This window comes from Heterodontus francisci, chromosome 22, assembly GCF_036365525.1.
Source record: "Heterodontus francisci isolate sHetFra1 chromosome 22, sHetFra1.hap1, whole genome shotgun sequence".
Classification (NCBI taxonomy): Eukaryota; Metazoa; Chordata; class Chondrichthyes; order Heterodontiformes; family Heterodontidae; genus Heterodontus; species Heterodontus francisci.
Genome location: NC_090392.1, coordinates 72,674,586 through 72,697,356, shown reverse-complemented (window position 1 = coordinate 72,697,356; position 22,771 = coordinate 72,674,586). Strand labels below are relative to the sequence as shown.

At 41.2% G+C, this 22,771-nt stretch overlaps 1 protein-coding gene across 4 annotated transcripts in view; it reads left to right on the top strand.

Annotated features, from left to right (window-relative positions):
* The window catches only part of LOC137381435 (NF-kappa-B inhibitor delta), a 145,921-nt gene that overhangs the window by 37,055 nt on the left and 86,095 nt on the right, over nucleotides 1-22,771 (top strand). For 3 of the 4 annotated variants that reach the window (XM_068054023.1, XM_068054025.1, XM_068054024.1), the window contains 2 exons: nucleotides 9,984-10,166; nucleotides 19,224-19,345. In XM_068054023.1, coding sequence (XP_067910124.1) covers nucleotides 9,984-10,166; nucleotides 19,224-19,345 — 305 coding nt within the window. The remainder of the gene's footprint in view (nucleotides 1-9,983; nucleotides 10,167-19,223; nucleotides 19,346-22,771) is intronic. The other variant, XM_068054026.1, reaches the window with a different exon arrangement.

Sequence of the window (22,771 nt, the reverse complement as noted above, 5' to 3'; positions counted from 1 at the left end):
TCTATGATTCAATGATTCAATGAGTAGTTAGGATGTGGAATACACTGCCTGATAGCATGCTGGAAACAGACTCAATAGTAGTCATCAAAAGGGAATTGGATAAATAGAGTCATAGAGTCATTTATGGCACAGAAGGAGGCCATTCAGCCCATGGAGTCCATGACAGTTCTCCAAGGAGCTATTCAATCAGTCCCACTCCCTTGCTCGATCCTTGTAGTCCTGAAAGTCTATTTCCTTCAAATGCCCATCCAATTTCCTTTTGAAGTCGTTGGTTGTCTCCACTTCCACCATCCTTGTGGGCAGTGAGTTCCAGGTCATTACCACCCGCTGCATAAAAAAAGTTCTTCCTCATAATCCCCCTGCATCTCTTGCCCAAAACCTTCAATCTGTGTTCTCTAGGAGGCTACAAAGGGATATAGATAGGGTAAGTAAGTGGGCAAATATCTGGCAAATGGAGTATAATGTGGGAAAATGTGAAATTGTCCATTTTGGCAGGAAGAATAAAAAAGAAGCACTTTATCTAAATGGTGAGAGATTGCAGTGCTCTGAGATGCAGAGGGGTCTGGGTGTCCTACTGCATGAATCGCAAAAGGTTAGTATGCAGGTTCAGCAAGTAATTAGGAAAGCTAATAGAATGTTATCATTTATTGTGAGGGGAATCGAATACAAAAGTAGGGAGGTTATGCTTCAGTTATACAAGGCATTGGTGAGACCACATCTGGAGTACCGTGTACAGTATTGTTCTCCTTATTTAAGGAAGGATGTAAATGCCTTGGAAGCAGTTCAGAGAAGGTTTACTAGACAAATACCTGGAATGGGTGGACTGTCTTATGAGGTTGGACAGACTGGGCTTGTATCCACTGGAGTTTAGAAGAGTAAGAGGCGACTTGATTGAAACATATAAGATCCTGAGGGGTCTTGACAGGGTGAATGTGGAAAGGATGTTGCCCCTTGCAGGAGAATCTAGAACTAAGGGGTCACTATTTAAAAATAAGGGGTCGCCCATTTAAGACAGAGATGAGGAGAATTTTTTTCTCTGAGAGGGTCATGAGTCTTTGGAACTCTCTTCCTCAAAAGGCAGTGGAAGCAGAGTCTTTGAATATTTTTAAGGCAATAGATAGATTCATGATAAGCAAGGGGGTGGGATGAAAGGATATGGGGGTAGGCGGGAATGTGGAGTTGAGGTTACAAACAGATCAGCTGTGATCTTATTGAATGGCGAAGCAATCTCAAGGGGCCGAGTGGCCTACTCCAGCTCCTAATTCGTCTGTTCGTATATGTACAGTATTTCCTTGTCTAACTTATCTAAGCCTGTCATAATCTTATACATTTCTATTAAATCTCCCCTCAATCTCCTTTGTTCTGAGGAGAACAACTGCAGTTTTTCCAACCTAACCTTGTAAATAAAATCCCCCATCCCTGGAATCATTTTAGTGAATCTACTCTGCACCGTCTCAAGGACCCTCACATCATTCTAAAGTGTGGTGACCAGAACTTTATAACTTCTCTGCTTTTGTACTCTATGCCTCTATTCAAGAAGCGCAATATCCCATATGCATTACTCACCATTCTCTCAATATGTCCTGCCACCTTCAAAGATTGATGTACATGCACCCTCAGGTCCCTCTGTTTCTGCACACACTTTAGAACTGTGCCATTAAATATATATTGCCTCTCCCTATTCCTTTTTCCAAAATGCATCACCTCACACTTGCCTGTATTAAATTCCATCTGCCACCTCTCTGCCCATTCTGCTTGAAGGAAAAAAAAAATTGCAGGGATATGGGGAAAGAGCCAGGGAACAGGACTAATTGGATTGCTCTTCGAAAGAGCTGGCACCGACTCGACGGATCGAAAGGCCTCCTTCTGTACTGCGTTATTCTATGAGTTCATTTGGGTGAGAAGCATTTTTGGAAAATCGTTGATGTGACAAGATGTGATTCTGCTGGGCATACACGGGGAATCAGTAGGTTTACATTCTGCAGGATGCTTGTGAAGGTTGTTGCTAGAAGTGTTGGAATGGACTCAGATGCAATATAAATTATAGTCAATTTGAGAATGAACATTTACCAACGTCATCAGAAATGAAGTATTGATGTACTGGGATTATTTTGGTAAGAGAGAGGATGTCTGGGGTCAATTGAAGGGAACTGAAATATTGACGGTTAGTATTTTTAATATTTTTCAGGTTTTGGTTGCTATTCAGTCTAAAATAAGAAATTAGTTCTAGTCATAGGTATGGGGCCAGGTTTACGGGAAGGAGTGTACTTGTCTTTCTTAGAACTTGTTTCTGGTTTTGTTATTAGCAAGGGTTAAAATTGGAAACATGAACATCACACAAAAATACATTTAAAGAGATTCTCGTGTGCTAATGGCCGCTTTCAAAATAAACTAAAAATAAGGTTCCCATAATGTGATAACTGATTTAACATATAATTCTGTTACTAGCTATTATAAAGGAGCATAAAGGTGTAGGGAACAATCACATACAAAGAAGCTTCTCTAAGAAACATTGTACTTGTGCTCTATTCTCAATCAACTTCCACCTTTTGAGATGGAGAGGAAAAGTACTGTGGCACTCTCTGACCAACCATGTATCCATCAGCACTAGCTTCTCTACTCCATAACTTTAAAAGGCTTTATTAACTGTTGGTGAGGTATCTTGTAAGTGACATCCTCTTATAAGACACTGGGAAAATGATCAATGTCGAATATCAAGGCATTTGGCTCCCCAATGTAAACTGCTACCATGATTTGCAAATTTTGTGCGTGTGTGTCAGAAATGGATCTCCTACTGAAAGAAAATCTAAAATAGGGGTAAAGGTCAGATAGGGTTCCCCAATCTTGTTTGCTGTCCAGTGGCGTCCCAGACCTGTCTGGTGGGTGTGAGCTTTGGGTGAGGATAAGTTCCATCAGGTCAAATGGCTAATCAGTACCTGTAGCTCAGATATCAAGGGAGTAATTTTAATCTTCTCTGCCCGATCTAAACTGATGGGATCAGATCAACTGCCCTTTTTACACCCCATCTTATTTTACTTTCTATGGAAGCCAGAGTCAAAATGCAGGTGTCATGCCGGGACCTCATCTGCCAAGAATGAGGCATATCAATTTCGCCATATGGACATTAAATTTCAAAGTGTTGCTGGGAAGAAGAGAAGGCCTGTTACAAGGGTTGCCAGACACTTGGCTGGAATACATTTGCATACCAATAGGGACAAGAGAGGTTACTTCCCTTATCCACTTATCCTAAAATGGACTTTGATCACCAGGTATTGTGTGTAAGAAGAGACATTCCAGGATCGGCTAAGACAAGAGAATCCACAAAAACAGAAGTGGTCAAACCAGCTAGTCACATGACTAACCTGCTGGGCAACCTGGGTTTTTTTTGAATTGTACCGACAGTTTGAGAGAGAAAGACTGTTTACTCCTGGACTGTAAAGACCTCTCCTGGCTGGCTCGCCATAGCCTCTCCTATCTGGCTCTCCCTCTCTTACTTACAGAACTCAAATCCACTGAAGACGTGAACCTCAAGAGAGAAAAGTCTCCTACATTTGAACAAGGTTTAAGAAGAAAACTGGGCCCCAACAAAAAGCAAGACCTAGCTACAATCAAGCACTCGAAGAACAGTAACCATAAACCAACTTCAGATATTGACTCAAACTTTTCCACTTTACTTCTTTGCTCTTTTCTGTCTCTATCTGCTTGTGTGTTTATCGCGTATGCATGCTAGCATGGGTGTGTCTTGTATCCGTACGCGTTAACCGAATTAGAGTTTAAGTTTAATAAATTTCAACCTTTCTTCTTCAAACCTAAGAAAACCTGTTTGGCTGGTTTCTTTGCCTTATAATTGGAAAGCGGTGAATGAGGATTCAACAAGCAGGAGCTAAAAACACGGTGTGTTTAAAATTAAATCCTGTTACGGTAAGACCAGGTGAAGGCTGAGAGGGAACCCCTAGACCCCCCCTCACCTGGTTGTGACGTAGGTAAGGTTAAAAATTATTTTTTTTATTCATTTCATGAGATGTGGGCATCACTGGCAAGGCCAGCATTTGTTGCCTATCCCTAATTGCCATTCAGAAGGTGGTAGTGAGCCACCTTCTTGAACTGCTGCAGTCCATCTGGTGCAGGTACACCCACAGTGCTGTTAGGGAGGGAGTCCAGGTTTGTGACCCAGCAATAGTGAAGGAACGGCGATATATTTCCAAGTCAGGATGGTGTGTAGCTTGGAAAGGAACTTGCAGGTGGTGGTGTTCCATGCGTCTGCTGCCCTTATCCATCCAGATGGAAGAGGTCATGGGTTTGGAAGCTTCTGTCAAATGAGGCATGGTGAATTGCTGCAGTGCATCTTGTATATGGTACCCTCTTGGTTTCTCATATATATCTTCCATTTCTCTGATTAAGCCTCCTTTTGTCTCCTCTACTTATCACTTTTTATCATTTAACCATTTCTCATTTTCCACCTTAACACTTTACAGATTATTGTGTGTGTGTGCACGCAAGATCATTGTGTGCTTTTCCCGTCCTTTGTTTTGTTTCTGCAGTTTATCTGGAGTACCTTTCAATTCTATGGAGCGTTGTCTACTCGAAACTCCAACTGAATTGTGCTTGCAGATGCCACCTGACCTGCTGAGTGTCTCCAATGTTTTCTGTTTTTGTTTCAGAGTTTTCAAGTTTTAACTCATTCAAGTGTGTGTAAGTATCAGGTGAGCACAGGATCAAGCTCAGCTGTGTTCCCCCACTCCCTGAGTCAAATAGCCCAGGTGCACAAGAATGGGCACTTGGCTGAGGCCCTGGAGGAGTGGCTAGTGCCTGTAGAAACTGTACATTCAGGAAAGGAAGGAGTTAGAAAAGAGGATAAAATTAACAAAAAAGATATTTAACAAAGAGCATTCTAGTGTGTTACAGCTGGCCAGCTGGCAACTTAACTGTGCGGAGTGCTCACTTCACTGGCAGGTCACAGTCCGAGATGAACCAATGTTGTTTTCACCTTTCCTGCTTGAATACACACTATCCTGAAGAGAAAGTGTACCAGGTTTTTTCAGGGGCAGAGGCTATACCACAGGCTCAGACTATAAGGCTTCATAGCTTCAATATTTTAAGAACTCCGACTGCTAATTGCAATATTTTCACTGCCGGGACTAATTAACTGGCTTCTAAATCATGAATATCCCACCTTTCTGGCTTCTGACAGACAATTAAACAGTGGCAAACCCAAGAAGATATGAACTCCTCATTTGTCTAGTAATATTAAGCATGGTTGTGGCATTGTTTTTGGCATTCACGAAGGCAGGACCTCGATATGTTACTTTTTAATGAAGACCCAACTCAGTAGTCAGTATCGAAAACAGATTTACACATAAATTGCATTGGCTGTGATCTCATAATGGAAATGTTATTATATACAGTACAGAGAAGTTACCCATGGTCAGTGGATGAACGTAACTACTTTCTAATATAGAAGATGGTGACAGAGTTGAGAGAGAGACTTTGGAAACTTGGTTATAGGGCCTGCTACTGGCCATAGCTTGTAATTACACCATTACAGGCAACTGTTTACATGCAGAATTTCCATTCTAAGTATTAACATAACAATTCCTCCCACATGCCAAAGACTTGCAGGTTGATAGGTAAATTGGCCATTAGCAATTGCCCCTAGTCTCGGTAGGTGGTAGGGAAATATAGGGACAGGTGGGGATGTGGTAGGAATACGGAATTAGTGTAGGATTAGTATAAATGGGTGGTTGATGGTCGGCACAGACTCGGTGGGCCGAAGGGCCTGTTTCAGTGCTGTATCTCTAAACTAAACTAAACTAAATACAAAGTTGGACAGGAAGAGCATGCATACACAAGATTTTTTATTACTATATAGGTAGTTAATATTTCCCTGAATAACTACAATGGCTGCACTTCAAAATTAATTCATCAGATATGAAGCCTTTCGAGACATCCTAAGGATGCTATAATGAACATAAGAACATGAGAGAGATAAGAGCAGGAACAGATCATTCAGCGCTTCGAGCTTGCTTTGCCATTATCCCCACATATCCCTTAATTCCCCTGTATTCAAAAATCGCTCGATCTCTGTCTTAAATATAATCAATAGCTGAGCATCCACAGCCTTCTGCAGGAGAGAATTCCAAAGCCCCACAACCCTTTGAGTGAAGGAATTTGTCCTCACTTCAGTCTCAAATAGCTGCCTCTTATTCTGAGTCTGTGACCGAAAAGCAATTATTTCCATTATTAACAAGGACCTTATAATCCAATGGTAGTAACTGCTATCTACGTCCTTCTTGGATTACTTAAGAGTTCTAACTCAACATTGGAGGTTACTGGCTGGATTTCAAACTGAACAAAGAATTAGAGCACTGGAAAAAGTTAGGTTCCCCCCCAGAACATGAATAATTAAATAATGAATCAATATGAGATACTTTACACACATCCTAGTAATTTTCTGTCCTGTAGTATTGGCAATGGTCTTAGGTCAGGATATCTTTCCCGGTATCAGCAGGAACTAATATTTTACTGTGTAGGTGGACTTTCATGATATGAACAGCAACAGTTTAAAATTAATGAGATTGGAAATGAGAGGTTGTTAAAGTGAAAGAAAACAAAAATGAGAGACGGTCTCATTGAAGCATATAATTTTTTTTAAAGGGTTTGATGGGGTAGATGCTGGAATGATGTTTCCTCTGGTTGGGAAGTCTAGAACTAAAGGTCAGAGTCTCAGAATAAGGAGTCAGCCATTTAGGACTGAGATAAGGAGAAATTTCTTCATTCAAAGGGTTGGGGATCTTTGGAAATCTCTACCCCAGAGGGCTGTGGATGCTCTATCATTGAATATATTCAGACAGAGATCAATAAATTGTTGAATATTAAGGGAAGTAAGGGACATGGGGATAGTGTGGGTAGATAGAATTGAGGTAGGAGATCAGATGTGATTGCATTGAATGGCAGAGCAGACTCAAAGGGCTCAGTGATTTACGCCTGTCCCAATTTCTATATTTTTCTAAAAGTATTGAAGTTCCTTTTCTTCAAATCTTGCCACCTTATTTGCACTTAGTACTAGGTACGACTTAATAATTATTATTGTAATTGGACACAATTGATTTTTATAGTTGCTTACTGGGTTTCAACCAAAGCAGATCACAAAATGCGCACCATCTCAGATAAAGATGACTGAATGAAGAAGTATCTTCTTTCTGGGCTATCCACTTGATTTTATATTTAAGGTTTTAAACTTGTGAAAAGAAAATTACTTTAGAGCGTCAATTTCTATTCCTGAATATTCAATTGCAAGTGAGAGCGTGATGTTGCAATTTTCACCGAGTCAGTGTATTGCAGCTATGGGAAAGCCATGTTTCTGTTGCATAGAAATGTGACCTTTATCGTCACCTTTGTACACCAAAATTTGACCTTCTTTTCAGTTAAATATCATTCATGATGGCCACGACTGTAGAAGATTTGATTTCCAGATAAAAATATTTCTCTGTATCTAGATACACAGGTAGACAAATATACATTAGGGAACTAAAACTGGTTCTGCTAATATCAAAAGCAGAAACTATTATTTTACAATTTTATTTTATGAAGGGGACTATATAGGGGCTTTGGGGGGGAACTAGCAGAAAATTGTCATATGCATGGATAGGGCTTGGATATCAATGAAAGTGGGAGGTGATGACAAACTGATGATTCATTTTTGTGGGTTGAGTATGTTCCCACTAACTTTTATCTTTTTTTTTGTCTCCTCCCCCCACCCCCACATTGCTTAGTGACCTGGAGAGTGGGCCAGTGACTAGCACACAGATTATTGCCCAGGCTACTCTTGTTCTGGCCACAAGGTTGTGCTTGAGCATGGATCAAATGGATATTCCCACGATCCCTATAGGGAGATAACATTTTGTGCACCTTCCTGTGATAGCACAATTAAACTGGAAACTTAATCTGGAGAGAATTACAGGCACAACCTTACTTCCTACTACACAGCACACTAGGCCTTAACACTCCATACCCAGTCTAAATTTTGGACAGTTTTCAGATTGCCCTCTTCAAAACCTGACTTTGGAATTGTTTAAGTGCAGTTTGGTTTATTGGATAGACCCAATTTTAACCCATTCAAAACCCATCCACTTGCACAGAGTTAAAATCAGGCCCAATGTCTTCAAGTACTTCATCATTGCTGTTACCTGCAATGGATAAAAGTGGCGTTTGAAAGCCAATTTGATCTGAACAGGAAAATTTCAGAAAAATTCAAATCTGAGGGGAGGTTTGAACCCATTTAAAGAAAGCAGGTACAAAAACAAGAAATGCTGGATTCACTCAGCAGGTCTGGCAGCATCTGTGGAAAGAGAAGCAGAGTTAACGTTTCGGGTCAGTGACCCTTCTTCGGAACTCCCGGAGTTCCGAAGAAGGGTCACTGACCCGAAACGTTAACTCTGCTTCTCTTTCCACAGATGCTGCCAGACCTGCTGAGTGAATCCAGCATTTCTTGTTTTTGTTTCAGATTTCCAGCATCCGCAGTATTTTGCTTTTATTAAAGAAAGCAGGTTACTGACTACATTATATAGTGGATAGAAGAATTCCCAAATGCATTAAGCATTTGTCCACTGATATCGGCACATGATTGCTAGGCCTCATAGTCCACTAGCTGGTACATATGGCTCACTTGTAACCCTCTTGTCTTTCAGTCACCAAGGTTATGAGATCAAACTCCACTCCAGAAACTTGTGTACAAAATCTAGGCTGACACTCCAGTGCAGTACTGAGGGAGTGTTGCATGGTCAGAGGTGCTGTCCTTCAGATTAGACATTAAACTGAGGCCACATCTGCCCTCTCAAGTGGGCAGAAAAGATCCCATAGCACCATTTTGAAGAGAGGGCCAATGTTTATGACAAAAAGGCAGATTATCCAGTCATTATTACATTGCTGTTTGCAGGATCTTGCTGTGCTCAAATTGGTGACGTTCCTACATTATAACAGTGGCTACACTTCAAAAGTACTTCAATGGCTGTAAAATGCTTTGGGACATCCCAAGATCATGAAAGGTGTATATAAATGCAAGTCTGTCTTTTTCTTTTGGCGCAAAACCCTTTACTGTTGATAAAATCCTTACTTAATATGTTATCCATTTCTTTCTTTTGCCTTTGCTATTTTGAGGGATGCAGGTGAGAAAATGCTTGATCCACCAGAAACCCAACTGTAGCATAGATGAACTAACATTGGGGACACTTCATTTTAAATTATTACATAACATTCTACAAATTTGCATGTGTGACCACACAAAACCTCAAAGTTTAAATTGTACACCAGTAATGTTAATGTTACCATTTTGCTTTAAATTTTGTCAAATGTAACAACACTTTTCAATTCCCCTAATGAATGAAATATTCCATCACTTTTATGGTATGAGAATCAGTTCTCAATTGCCAGGGTTAGAGAAAAGATCAATAGTTGAGAAAGGAAAAGAAAGGAAGGGAGAAAATTGTCCATTTTATCTAATTTGCAACATTATTATAACACTCTCCCCATAGTTGAAGGCCATTTTTATTGCAAATTTGTACTTCTTAAATCTGTCAGCCATCCTATCAGAAAAGTTTGAATTCTTATAAACTGGGATTTGAGTTTGAGAGGACTGAAAGTATGGTTTCACATTTACAGTCCATGAGTGGGCCTGCATGTCATGACTCAATATGGAAATCTTTTAGAAAAAGGAAATGTGCTGTTGTACAAGGTTTTGCTGTACTGAGAATCGTAAATGTGGACCCAACTGAGTACTTGGGCTGTGGAATCATGTAAAAGTTAAGTGGTTTAAGCAGACCGTATTTCACCTTGTTCACGTAGTTTTATAGGAAACAGGCTGTGGAGAGTAGCAATGTTTCGGTTCACATGTTCTACAGTGAACGTCGTGAGTTCAGAGAGCATGGAATACATGAAACTCACGAAAATTATGGATTTCATCTTGTTCTAATTTTTGTGGTTTATAGGTGCTTGGGGAGTCCACATGAGAATTGGCAGCAACAAATTAACATGGGTGTCACCAGTCAACTTCCCTCCCATTCTAATAAAAGCAAAATACTGCAGATGCTGGAAATCTGAAATAAAAACAAGAAATGCTGGAAATACTCAGCAGGTCTGGCAGCATCTGTGGAGACAGAAGCAGAGTACAGGTCAGTGACCTTTCATCAGAACTGGCAAAGGTTAGAAATGTAATGGGTTTTAAGCAAATAAAGCGGGGTTGGGGCAAGAGATAAGAAAAGGGAAGGTGTTGATAGGGATAGGGTCACAGAGAATAACTGACAGGAAGGTCATGGAGCAAAGGCAAATGGTATGTTAATGGTGTGCTGAAAGACAAAGCGTTAGTGCAGAGAGGGTGTTAATAGACAGAAAAATGAACAGCCCTGGCCCAAACTGGAAGACTTTATCAACTTTGCTTCCAATTTCCACCCTTCTCTCACCTTTACATGGTCCATCTCTGACACTTCCCTTCCGTTCCTCGACTTCTCTGTCTCCATCTGTGGGGATAGGTTGTCCACTAATATTCATTATAAGACCACCAACTCCCACAGCTACCTCAACTACACTTCTTCAAACCCTGCCTCCTGTAAGGACTCCATTCCATTCTCTCAGTTTCTCCGTCTCTGATGCATCTGCTCTGATGATGAAACCTTCCACGATAGCGCTTCTGATATGTCTTCCTTTTTCCTCAACCGAGGATTCCCCCCACTGTACTTGACAGGGCCCTCATTCGTGTCCGGCCCGTTTCCCGCACCTCTACCCTCATCCCTTCCCCTCCCTACCAGAACCATGACAGGGTTCCCCTTGTCCTCACTTTCCACCCCACCAGCCTCCACATCCAAAGGATCGTCCACTGCCATTTCTGCCATTTCCAGGATGATGCCACTGCCAAACACATCTTCCCCTCCCCTAGCCTGTCAGCATTCTGAAGGGATCATTCCCTCCACAACACCCTAGTCCACTCCTCCATTGCCCCCGAGACCTTGTCGCCTTCCCACAGCACCTTCCCATGCAATCGCAGGAGGTGTAATACCTGCCCTTTTATCTCTTCTCTCCTCACTATCCAAGGCCCCAGGCAGTCCTTTCAGGTGAAGCAGCAATTTGCTTGTACTTCTTTCAATTTAGTATACTGTATTCTCTGCTCACAATGTGATCTCCTCTACATTGGGAGACCAAATGCAGATTGGGTGACCGCTTTGCGGAACACCTCTGCTCAGTCCGAAAGCATGACCCCGAACTTCCGGTTGCTTGCCATTTCACACACACCCCTGCTCTCATGCCCATGTATCTGTCCTGGGCTTGCTGCAGTGCTCGAGTGAACATCAACGCAAGCTCGAGGAACAGCATCTCATTTACTGATTAGGCATGCGACAGCCTGCCGGACATTGAGTTCAATAATTTCAGAGCATGACAGGGACCCCCTTTTTTACTTTTAGTTATTTTTTTTCTTTTTTCTTTTTATTTTATTTTAGTTTGTTTCATGATTAATTTTTTTTAACTATGTGCCAGCCCACTGTTTATTTTCGTGTTTGTGCTTTGGGCCAGGGCTGTTCATTTTTCTGCCTATTAACACCCTTTCTGCACTAACGCTTTGTCTTTCAGTACACCATTAACATAGTGTTTGCCTTTGCTCCATGACCTTCTTGTCAGTTATTCTCTGTGACCTTGTCCTATCAATACCTTCCTTTTTGTTATCTCTTGCCCCACTCCCGCTTTATTTGCTTAAAACCTATTACATTTCTGACCTTTGCCAGTTCTGAAACGTTAACTCTGCTTCTCTCTCCACAGATGCTGCCTTACCTGCTGAGTATTTACAGCATGTCTTCTTTTTATTCCGCCCATTCTACCACTTCAAAATAAGAAGTAGTGTTTCATTAAAAAAAATGTTGAAAACTGAGTGGACCTTATTCTAATTATGTAAATTAAGGCAACCCAGTAAGTGTAGCATATTCTCAAGTGCATAAATTTTAGATTTTTTCATTTGGTTCCATTTTCTGAACGTCAAGAAGAGGAACCTACAAGGTCCAACCTACTGAAACTAGTTGAAGTCTATCTGGAAGAGAGTGGGATGTCAGGAGGAAGATAGCTCGATAGTAGCCACATGTTTTGACAAAATGATCCTTTTCTAAAAACTCTTACTGGTGATATTTATCCCTATCTAATATCAATGTGGGAGAACCATTATCAAAAGGACTACAATAGTTCAAGAAGAAGGTCCACCATCAGGGCAAGTAAGGATGGGCAATAAATGCTGTCTTTCTGATGGCACCCATATCCTGGCAACAAATTATTAAAAGTCTACTGGTTGACATCCATTATCGACACTTTATAGGTATCCATTAAGAGGCATGTGAAAATAGATTCAATGTTCCATCTTCAGGTGCCTTATGTTCACTCTTTATGCCTTCCTGGTGTAAAAGTAAAGGTTGGGAACTTCTGGTGGTGGATAAAAGCTGGGTTAAACACATAGTTTACACACTCTGCGATCAGCTTACCTCTCCCCAATCTCCACGATCTCCGACTCCCTGATCTCTGATTCCCACACCCACAATCTACAAACTCCCTGATTTCCTACACCACTACCCCCATTTCCAGCTCCCCCTAATCTCTGACTCCCCACGCAATATCCTACTCCCCCATCCCCAATGATCTCCTTTGCCCCCCCCCACCCTTCACGATCCCCTACTCCCCCATCCCTCCATGATCTCCTACTCACCTACAACCACAATCTCCGACTTACCTGGCATCCCCTCCCGAGCTACTTTACCACCTGTCAGGCAACCAGCCTGTCAATCAGGTTAGCTATTGGGCAGGAAACCCACTGAAAAAACATAAAAAGACGTCTTGCAGTTCTTATGGGTTTCCTATCTATAAGTTCTTCCTCCGCTCTCTTCACACCTGTAAGTAAATATCAGGGCCAATGTTTCAGGTCAATGACCTTCATCAGAACTGTGTAGTTAAGATGGCCTTTCATCAATAACCTTTAAGATTAGGTAGCATGAGGCATTTACTCTGTATTCACAGGTCTCCTCCTATGCGAGGCTGCAGCTGATCATTTCCATAGTGTGGGTGGGAGCCGAAAGAGAACATGCTTCAAACTGATGTGGCATAAATATTTTTACAGGTCATCCCAATGCGTTAATAAACTGTTATAAAAAACAGTCATCATCTTCTTTAAAAGAGGCTTCATACACTTTCTAACCAACCTGCTAGCTCTTAAAAAAAAAGTTCACTCCCTTTCCCACCCTACCACCACACTGACAGTTATTAGTATGACATGTGTGTAATTGTTTGAAAGTTCTGGCTACTGAAGCCATCAATGATTTAATCATTGCTGGTGCTGGTAAAGGTTGCTCCTACCTGATTAGACTATAAGTTGTTCATAATGTGACCTTATAAAATAAAACCAGCAATTGACAGAAATCAATGTCTGCAAACTGCTGTTGCTTTAAATGATCAAGGTTTGCGATCTCCTCAAGATCATGATAAGATCAACATGCATGCAGGGATTGCCTGGGTGATATACGTGAACAACAGCAGTGAATCATTCGAAGCATGCCTGTGTTTGGTGGTTTCTCACTTAGTCAGATGCTTGTGTTGTGGGGTAATTCTACCTATTGAATAGCTAGGGAAGGTTAGAAAATTGGTTACTGGGAGGTGAATGTGAATGACTCATATTAGCCAATTCATTTTAAATGATGTAGTAATATGGTTATTCGGGATGTAAAAATACCAGTTATAGAGTACATTAAATATCGTGTTTTAGTCTTTAGCATTAGATTCCATTTCACACTTTTAACCCTGAAAAGGCTGCTACAAAATAGTTTATGCTAATTATATGGAGCTCCTGGTCACCAAGCAGCACCTTGATGTCTACATTGCTCTTATAATAGGAAAGATCAGATAAACGATAAAGGACATTGAGTGCGAAGGTGAAGACTATGTAGAATGGAGTGACAAAACCAGAAAAGCGGTTAAAAAGAACGGATTTAATTGGCATTTCAGAGCAGGGAATGAGAAGGTAAAGTCAAGGGAGCCTCAGCAGGTCAGGCAATGATAACTAAATCAACAGGCACCAGTGATGAAGTAAAGAGGATGAGGAAGCGGAATAGATCAGTGGCAGAGAAGCAAAAACTACAATTAGGGGTACATGATTGAGCATTCACTGAGGTAGGGTGACCCAAGACTGGGGAAGTATATGATGGATGAGGATAATGATTATGATATTGACTTGTAGGGGCACAGGAAACTAATGGAGCTTGGTGAAGAGCAAGGTAGTTGAAGTGCAGGACTTTGAAGAGGTAAAGACAGGATTAGCTGGAATCTAGATTTATTGAAACTAGCTGAGAGTGGAAGTGGGGGAGCTGGCAGGGAGAACATTTGAAAAGTAAATCCTTGAGAAGGACAAGTGTGCATGTGTCCTCAATCATAGCACCTGCATGAGTGGGAGTTTAAATATTTTTCAGCTGTACAAACTCAGCATTTCTAAAGTTGCTGATCATTTAGTAAGTAAGACTACTTTTTGAGAGTATGAAATCCCCCTATTTTTCTTTTTCTCTGTATGCAAGATTTTGATAAGAGCCTGCATCCATGGCTGGGTGTGACATCCTTCAAGACTTCTGCCAATAATGCCCTGAATTGACCTTCAGCATCTGCAAAACTGTAGCCCAAACATGACTCTCCCTCTGATTTTGATCCCCCTCTGTGGGTAGAAGGGAGAATCATAGAATCATACAGCACAGCCATTCGATCCTTCATGCCTAAGCCAGCTGTCTGAAGGAGCTATCCCACTAGTTTCACTCCCCTGTTCTTTCCTCATAGCCCTGCATATTTTTCCTTTTCACGTATTTATCCAATTTCCTTAGAATGTTACTGCTAAATCAGCTTCTGACCCCCTTTCAGGCATTGTATTCCAGATGAGTAAAAAAAAAATCTTTCACCTCTGGCTCTTTCGCCAGTTATCTTGAATCTGTGTCCTTTGGTTACCAACCTTCCTGGCAGTGGAAACTGTTTTGTCCCATCTATTTTATCAAAACCCCTCTTAATTCTGAACACCTCTATTAAATCTTCCCTTAACCTTTTCTTCTCGAAGGAGAATAATCTCAGTTTCAGAATAATCTCAGTGTGTCCTCCTCACAGCAATGTGCCTCCAATCAGGAAATCAGCAAAGAGGGATGGATCATTCCATGATTCCATGGTAGTGGTATGTACTATTACAAACTTGGATACAATTTTTTTTGTTTATGCATTTTTTTATTTTTGCATGGGATGTGGGCGTCACTGGGAAGACCAGCAATTGCTGCCCATCCCTAATTGCCCTTGACAATTGAATGGCTTGCTAGGCCATTTCAGAGGGTAGTTAAGAGTCAACCACATTGATGTGAGTCTGGACTCACCTGTAGGTTAGATAAGGTAAGGAAAGCAGATTTCCTTCCCTAAAGGACATTCGTGAACCAGATGGGTTTTTACAACAATGGATGATAGTTTCATGGCATCATCACTGAGACTAGTGTTCAATTCCAGTTTTTTATTAATTAGTTGAATTTAATTTTTTTATTCATTTATGGGATGTGGGCATCGCTGGCCAGGCCAGCATTTATTGCCCATCCATAATTGCCCTTGAGAAGGTAGTGGTGAGCTGCCTTCTTGAACCGCTGCAGTCCATGTGAGGTAGATACACCCACAGTACTGTTAGGAAGGGAATTCCAGGATTTTGACCAAGCGACAGTGAAGGAACGGCGATATAGTTCCAAGTCAGGATGGTGTGTGACTTGGAGGGGAACTTGCAGGTGGTGATGTTCCCATGTATTTGCTGCCCTTGTCCTTCTGGTTGGTAGAGGTCGTGGGTTTGGAAGGTGCTGTCTAAGGAGCTTTGGTGTGTTCCTGCAGTGCATCTTGTAGATGGTACACACTGCTGCCACTGTGCATCGGTGGTGGAGGGAGTGAATGTTTGTGGATGGGGTGCCAATCAAGTGGGCTGCTTTGTCCTGGATGGTGTCGAGCTTCTTGAGTGTTGTTGGAGCTACACCCATCCAGGCAAGTGGAGAGTATTCCATCACACTCCTGACTTGTGCCTTGTAGATGGTGGGCAGGCTTTGGGGAGTCAGGAGATGAGTTACTCACTGCAGGATTCCTAACCTCCAGCCTGCTCTTGTAGCCACAGTATTTAAATGGTTACTCCAGTTCAGTCTCTGGTCAATGGTAGCCCCTAGAATGTTGATAGTGGGGGATTTAGCAATCGTAATTCCATTGAATGTCAAGGGGAGATGGTCAAATTCTTTATTGTTGGAGATGGTCATTGTCTGGCACTTGTGTGGCGCGAATGTTACTTGCCACTTATCAGCCCAAGCCTGGATATTGTCCAGGTCTTGCTGCATTTCTATACGGACTGCTTCAGTATCTGAGGAGTCGTGAATGATGCTGAACATTGTGCAATCATCAGCGAACATCCCCACTTCTGACCTTATGATTGAAGGAAGTTCATTGATGAAGCAGATGAAGATGGTTGGGCCTAGGACACTGCCCTGAGCAACACCTGCAGTGATGTTCTGGAGCTCAGATGATTGATCTCCAACAGCCACAACCATCTTCCTTTGCACTAGGTATGACTCCAACTAGCAGAGAGTTTTCCCCCTGATTCCCATTGACTCCAGTTTTGCTAGGGCTCTTTGATGCCATACTATGTCAAATGCTGCCTTCATGTCAAAGGCAGTCACTCTCACCTCACTCTTGAGTTCAGCTTCGATGGTGGGATCTGAATCCATGTCCCAGGGCATTAGCCTGGGCCTCTAGATTACTAGCTCAGTGAGATTACCGCTATGCCATCGTCTCCCCTTGTACAGATATGAGGACGTGTATATGTATCTTTACATTGACTTTTAAGTGTGAATACATTCTATTGCCAATGTTGGAGTTAATGGGAGTATTCTGTACAACTTTCCTAATGAAAGAAATTTATTGGCCTGAGTATATATTCATTTTGCTTCACAGGCACCTGTCATAATCCACTGCATCCTCAGTATATGCCTCAGGATAGTTTCAGAATGCAAATTTATCCTGTTTGATCAGTCTAACTAATGTGATAATACAGCTGCAGGGAGTTAAAGGATGCAGATGCTGGTTTTCTGGTTTTTAAAAGATCCACCAGCAAAAGAGGTTGTTCAAAGAATAACTGCCAATAAATTGAATAATGGTGGCAGTTACAGTTAATATTTATGTGTTTGTAGAATTGAAATGATGATTGCTTGGTGCTAAGCACTGGACCAGTGCCAAATGAGTCCATCCGTTCAATACCAGAACATATAAATCATTCTTTCAGACTAATTGCTCTCTGAATTAGTTGCTGCACTCTGTCAATCAAATCTACACCCATAACGTTCAATTACAACAGTGAGAAACTGTTAATCACGGCACAAGAATCTTGAATTCTAAGCTTCAAGACATTGAGTTTGGACCCTTGGTGCAATTAACATTCACACACAAGCTACCCCCAGACAATGGCCCAGAATTTGCTGGAGTGCGGCAATTCACAGCATGCCCCAGCAGTCAGACATTTCCCTCACCGTTCAGCTCAAAAAAATGTTGTGCCTCAATGTTGCTGAAAATGTGAGCTGATAACATGAGAGCAATGAACCATTTGGGACCTTGGTGAGTGACAGAATCAACAGCCTATCTCCTTAACCATTGAGATTTAATAATGGAGAAAGAAACAGAAGATTGCTGGAGAAGGAAATAGATTGAAATAAGATACAGAAAGAGAAATAAAGAGAGGAAAAGGAAGATTGGATTGAGAGAGAAAACAGAGACAGAAAGGAAAATACAAAAAAAAAGTTAAATATTTATATTTCAAGTTTTAAAAATCTCTAATTAAATTCATTGCCAATAGGAATCAGACTCCCCAGATTCAAACACTCCCTTTCTGGACTGGCAAAGTTGAGTGACGCTGCAGGAACAAAAACTTGTCACTAAAAGGGCCCTTACACTTTTAAGTACCAGTCTTAACTTTCTGCGTTGAATTTAATTGGCAATTTATGCGCAAATACAGCAAATTCTTAGAGTTCACAGGGAGGTTCAGGGCGAGCTGCCGTTTTTGTGAGGTCAATAGCAAGCGGCACAAATCATCCAGCAATTTGTGTCAATTAGCAACTCACAGAGTGTCACTTCCTTGCCACAAATTGCTGGAGGATTTACTCCTGAAAAGCTGCATGAGCATTAAACTCTCTGTTACTTTGCCAGAAAATTCTGATCAAAGAGTTCCAGAAACCTGGAGAGAGGACTGGTTGGGTTTCCCTATTGCTGAAGTGTGACCTTTGGTTGGGTTAAGTAAGCCACAGCAGTGATGGGGAAGTCTAGAGGGTGCACCATCCAGTGCTTCTAATTGATGAAATGGCCATTAATGCAGAGGAGTTAACTCCAGTAGTAAAACATGTAGGGACTATTTACAAATATAAGAAAAGCTATGTCAAACAAATTTACTTGGCCTTTTTTTCTCAAACTCCTGATGTAATTCTGGTTCACCTAAGAGGAATGGCTCAGATAAAGGCCGGGAGCTTAAAAATTTCAAAGAGAATCTCAGTGGAATGAGCCTGTGAATTTCCCTAGATAGTTATTGTGCTCTGGAATTTCTGCCCTGGGGTAGACCTGCACTGGTATGGGCACTCACTGGCCACCACAAAAACTGGTGCCATCAGCACTGGATGGCACCAGGAGACAATCGCCAAGATTGTGCCCTGAAAATTTTCAACCCCAGAAGGTCAGGCAAGTATTAAGCAAAGCCAGTCCAAGTATATTGCTGCAGAAACCAGAAGTTAATGAATGTCTTTTGATGTTGTTTTCAGCAGGGGAGTCTTCTTATTAAAACAACATTTTCTTCAAGGAACTATTTGCCTAATCATTAAGCTACTAAGTTCAATGCTGCCTTGAGGTCAAAAGATCAAGCATTATGCTGCATGATAAAATATATAATAATTACCCTGCATGCACAGTCTGACAGCATTGAATGATAACACAGGTGCATTAAGCATGTGGTTGCAAATGGTTTATCTGCTTTACTTTTTCCAACTTCCATAATAGTTGCTAAAAGTTTTACTCTTTCAGTAATTTTTGGTCATCCAAAGACATGTTGCAAATGCATTAGATGTCATGCATGGGGTTATCAGCATTATATTTGAAATCCTTTCTCTCAAAGTTTATTTCTTCTGCTTTTCTAGCCTCCTCTGACCAGTCACAGCAGCGACCTTATTTAGGTGTTCGTGTGAAAGATCCCGTAAAGGAACTCCTTAAAAGAAAACGCAAGAACATTGAGAACACTAACACAAATACAACTAGCACAGTAAGTATCATTAGTATTTATTTAATTTATTCTGCAAGTTGGTGTTTTCAGCATTTAACAGCCAGTGTTGTTAAACAATGATTGATTGATACCTTCACCCATGTTACTCCATTAGCTGCCAAGTGGCCCACGCACATGGGTCTGCCAGTGCCACTTTTAAGTTATACATTCAGGGGTAGATGAAAATAACCCAGGGTGCCACTGTATCTGCGTCCTCTTCCTGCAAGTAACTACCTAACATCAGTTCTGTGCCTATCTCAGTAGCACTAACCTGATCAGGAAACCCAATGCACTGAATATTGTGGGTTTAGATATTGGAGTACCAATGTCCTGTGTCATCTCAGTACCACGTGGATGAATCCAGAGAAAAGTGTTAATTTTTTTAAATTTATTCATTCATGGGATTTGAGCATTGCTGGCCAGGCCAGCATTTATTGCCAATCCCTAATTGCTTCCTGAGAAAGTGGTGGTGAGCTGCCTTTTTGAACCGCGGCAGTCCTTGTATTGAAGGCGGTCCCACAGTGCTGTTAAATAGGGAGTTCCAGGATTTTGACCCAATGATGATGAAGGAAGGACAATATGAATCCAATAAATAATGGAAACACTTGTCAGCACTGCTAAAGATTGGCGACTGCTTACCAAGATGATGAGGTGGTCATCTGTCTAATAACTTCACAAAATATAAACCAAAAAAGAAAGATTTGCATTTATATAGTGCCTCTTATGACCTGAGGATGTCCCAAAGCGCTTTACAGACGATGAAATATTTAAATTTTGAAGTGTTGTCACTGTTGTAAAGTACGATGACTTTACAAAATACATTGATGGGATGTATTTTTAATGGAAATTTTAGAAAGGAAAACATTTACCCTCCAATGGAGTTTTCAGAGGAGCTGTTATAGGAACTGAGGTTGTTCAAAAACTACCGAAGAGGCAGTCAACTGTTTAAAGGTTAAGTTGGCTAATGGAAATTTGTGGTTTGTTATTATTATTAAGATCTTTTAGGGGCACATCCTTGGAATGTGCTGCAATATGTTTTACTCTCTCCTGAGGAATTTGGAACATTCTGTCATATTTTACCCATTATTGTGGTTATAGAATAAAATATTGCCATCTATTAGCGGCTTTAACCTCTTAACTGCTGGAGGATCGTGCTGCATGTGGCTTGTATCTGGAACAAGGCTTGGGAATCCTAACTGGACTGAACTGAACTGTCATCCATTGCTGTAGTATCATTGACTTATGTTTCAAACACTCAACCTGCACAGCATTAACAAGTGATGAATTCTTGAAGAACCATTTTCCTTTGGTTTCTCGGTAAACTAGTTGGATCACCCCCACCTAAAGTGCACAATCAATATCAAAAATTTCCTTTGTACTCCTGCACAATAACTTGAATATAGTTTTGACACACATATACAGTAGGTTTGCTAACCCTCCAACATGACCTCTGACCCGGAGTCTCCAGGAAATGAGATTAATCTCCTGGACACTGCCACGAGCAAAAACATAGGGGCATTTATGTGTTTTCATTTTCTTTGAGCAAGTTTGTTGATTAGTTATAAAAATATTGGAGATGAGAAAAGAGACGATTAGAATCATCCAATCGGGTGATGTCTGTTCACCTTACAATTGCCTTGAGAAGTCTGCAGGACATGTTGGATGACTAATGGTGAGAACATGAGGAGGGAGGCAATGGGAGGCAAGAGATCATATGAGGAACCCCAGGAATACATCCAACCAGAGGCGGCAACCCGAATACACGTGAAAAGTAGTGAAACACACAATATTTTTAAACATCGCAGTATATATTCTGTACAACGTCTTTGGTATGGAAATTTCAGTTCCCCTTTCTCTGAACTGTAATTATCCTGGCTTGGCATATGGACAAGCCCAAGAAAACATGAATAAGAATCAGTAATTGGAGCATCTGGACCATTTTAAGTTTATTGCTGGTGGTTTAGCAATTTGGTAATAGATTAAAACCAGTCTTGCCATAAGCTCAGCACCAATTTGGTAATGTGCCAGAGGGGCGTGCTAATTCTTCAGGAACTAGGAGAACTCTTTCTCTTCCTCTCGCACCCTTACCACCTTCACCCATTTGTGTTGTGTTAGTTGCATTGTACCAGTTGTAGTTGATGCAATGTGATTATGGTCTGGCCAACCTTATTTCCATCCACGAATGTATTCCCTCTTCCTAGACGCAGTACATTCATGCTGATAAACTAAACCGAATGTGTGTGCAGCTGAGGGAAAGCAAGCCTCACACGCTGAGCATAAGGAAATGGTGACGTGGTGGTAATGTCACTTGACTAGTAATCCAGAGGCCCAGGCTAATGCCCTGGGGGACAGAGGTTCAAATTCCACCATGGCAGCTGGTGAAATTTAAAATCGATTAATTAATAATAAATCTGGAATTGAAAGGAAGTCTCTGTAATGGTGCCATGAAACTATCATCGATTATTGTAAAAAAAAAATCACCTGGTTCACTAATGTCATTTAGGGAAGGAAATCTGCCGTCCTTACCTGATCTGGCCTACATGTGATTCCAGACCCACAACAATGTGTTTGACTCTTATCTGCCCTCTGAAATGGCCTAGCAAGTCAGTTCAAGGGCAATTAGGGACAGGCAACAAATACTAGCCTTGCCTGTGATGCCCACATCCCATGAAAGAATAAAACAAAATCCATTTCACTTACAGCACCACGGAATACATGATGTAAAGGAGAAAAACAGAGCACCTTTCATGACCTCAGGACATCCCAAAACACTTTAAAGCCAATGAAGTACCTTGGAAGTGTAATCACTGTTAGAACTCAGCCAGGTGGTAAAGGATCCAACACTGGAGCTTATTCCTTACACTCTTAAAAGCTTTTATTTTACAGAGACACACATTGCATATCATTCATACTCAACCAACAGCTCCTCTTTCAGTTTGCTGCTATGTATATGAGAACCAGAGTCTTGAATACAATTAACACCCAATTGACATACAATAATCGTCCCTGTTATAATGTAGGAACTGAGAAAGCCAGTATGCCCACAGCAACGTTGCACAAACAGAAATATGATAATGACCAGATAATCTCTTTTATTGATGATGGTTGAGGAATAAATATTGACCAGGACACCAGGGAGAACTCCCCGTCTCTTTGAAATAGCACGGTGGGATCTTTTACATCCACCTGAACAGGTAGATGGACCATCGGTTTAACGTCTCATCTGAAAGACAGCACTTCTGACACTGCAGCATTCCCTCAGTACTGCACTAGACTTTGTGCTCAAGTCACTATAGTGAGATTTAAACTCACAACCTTCTAACTCTATCTGTGTGAGCTCACAGCCCTGACATTGTTTAATGGCACTGCAAGTTTCAGAGAAAACTAAAGCCTGGCAAATATAGTAAGTTTGGTACTGATTAAATG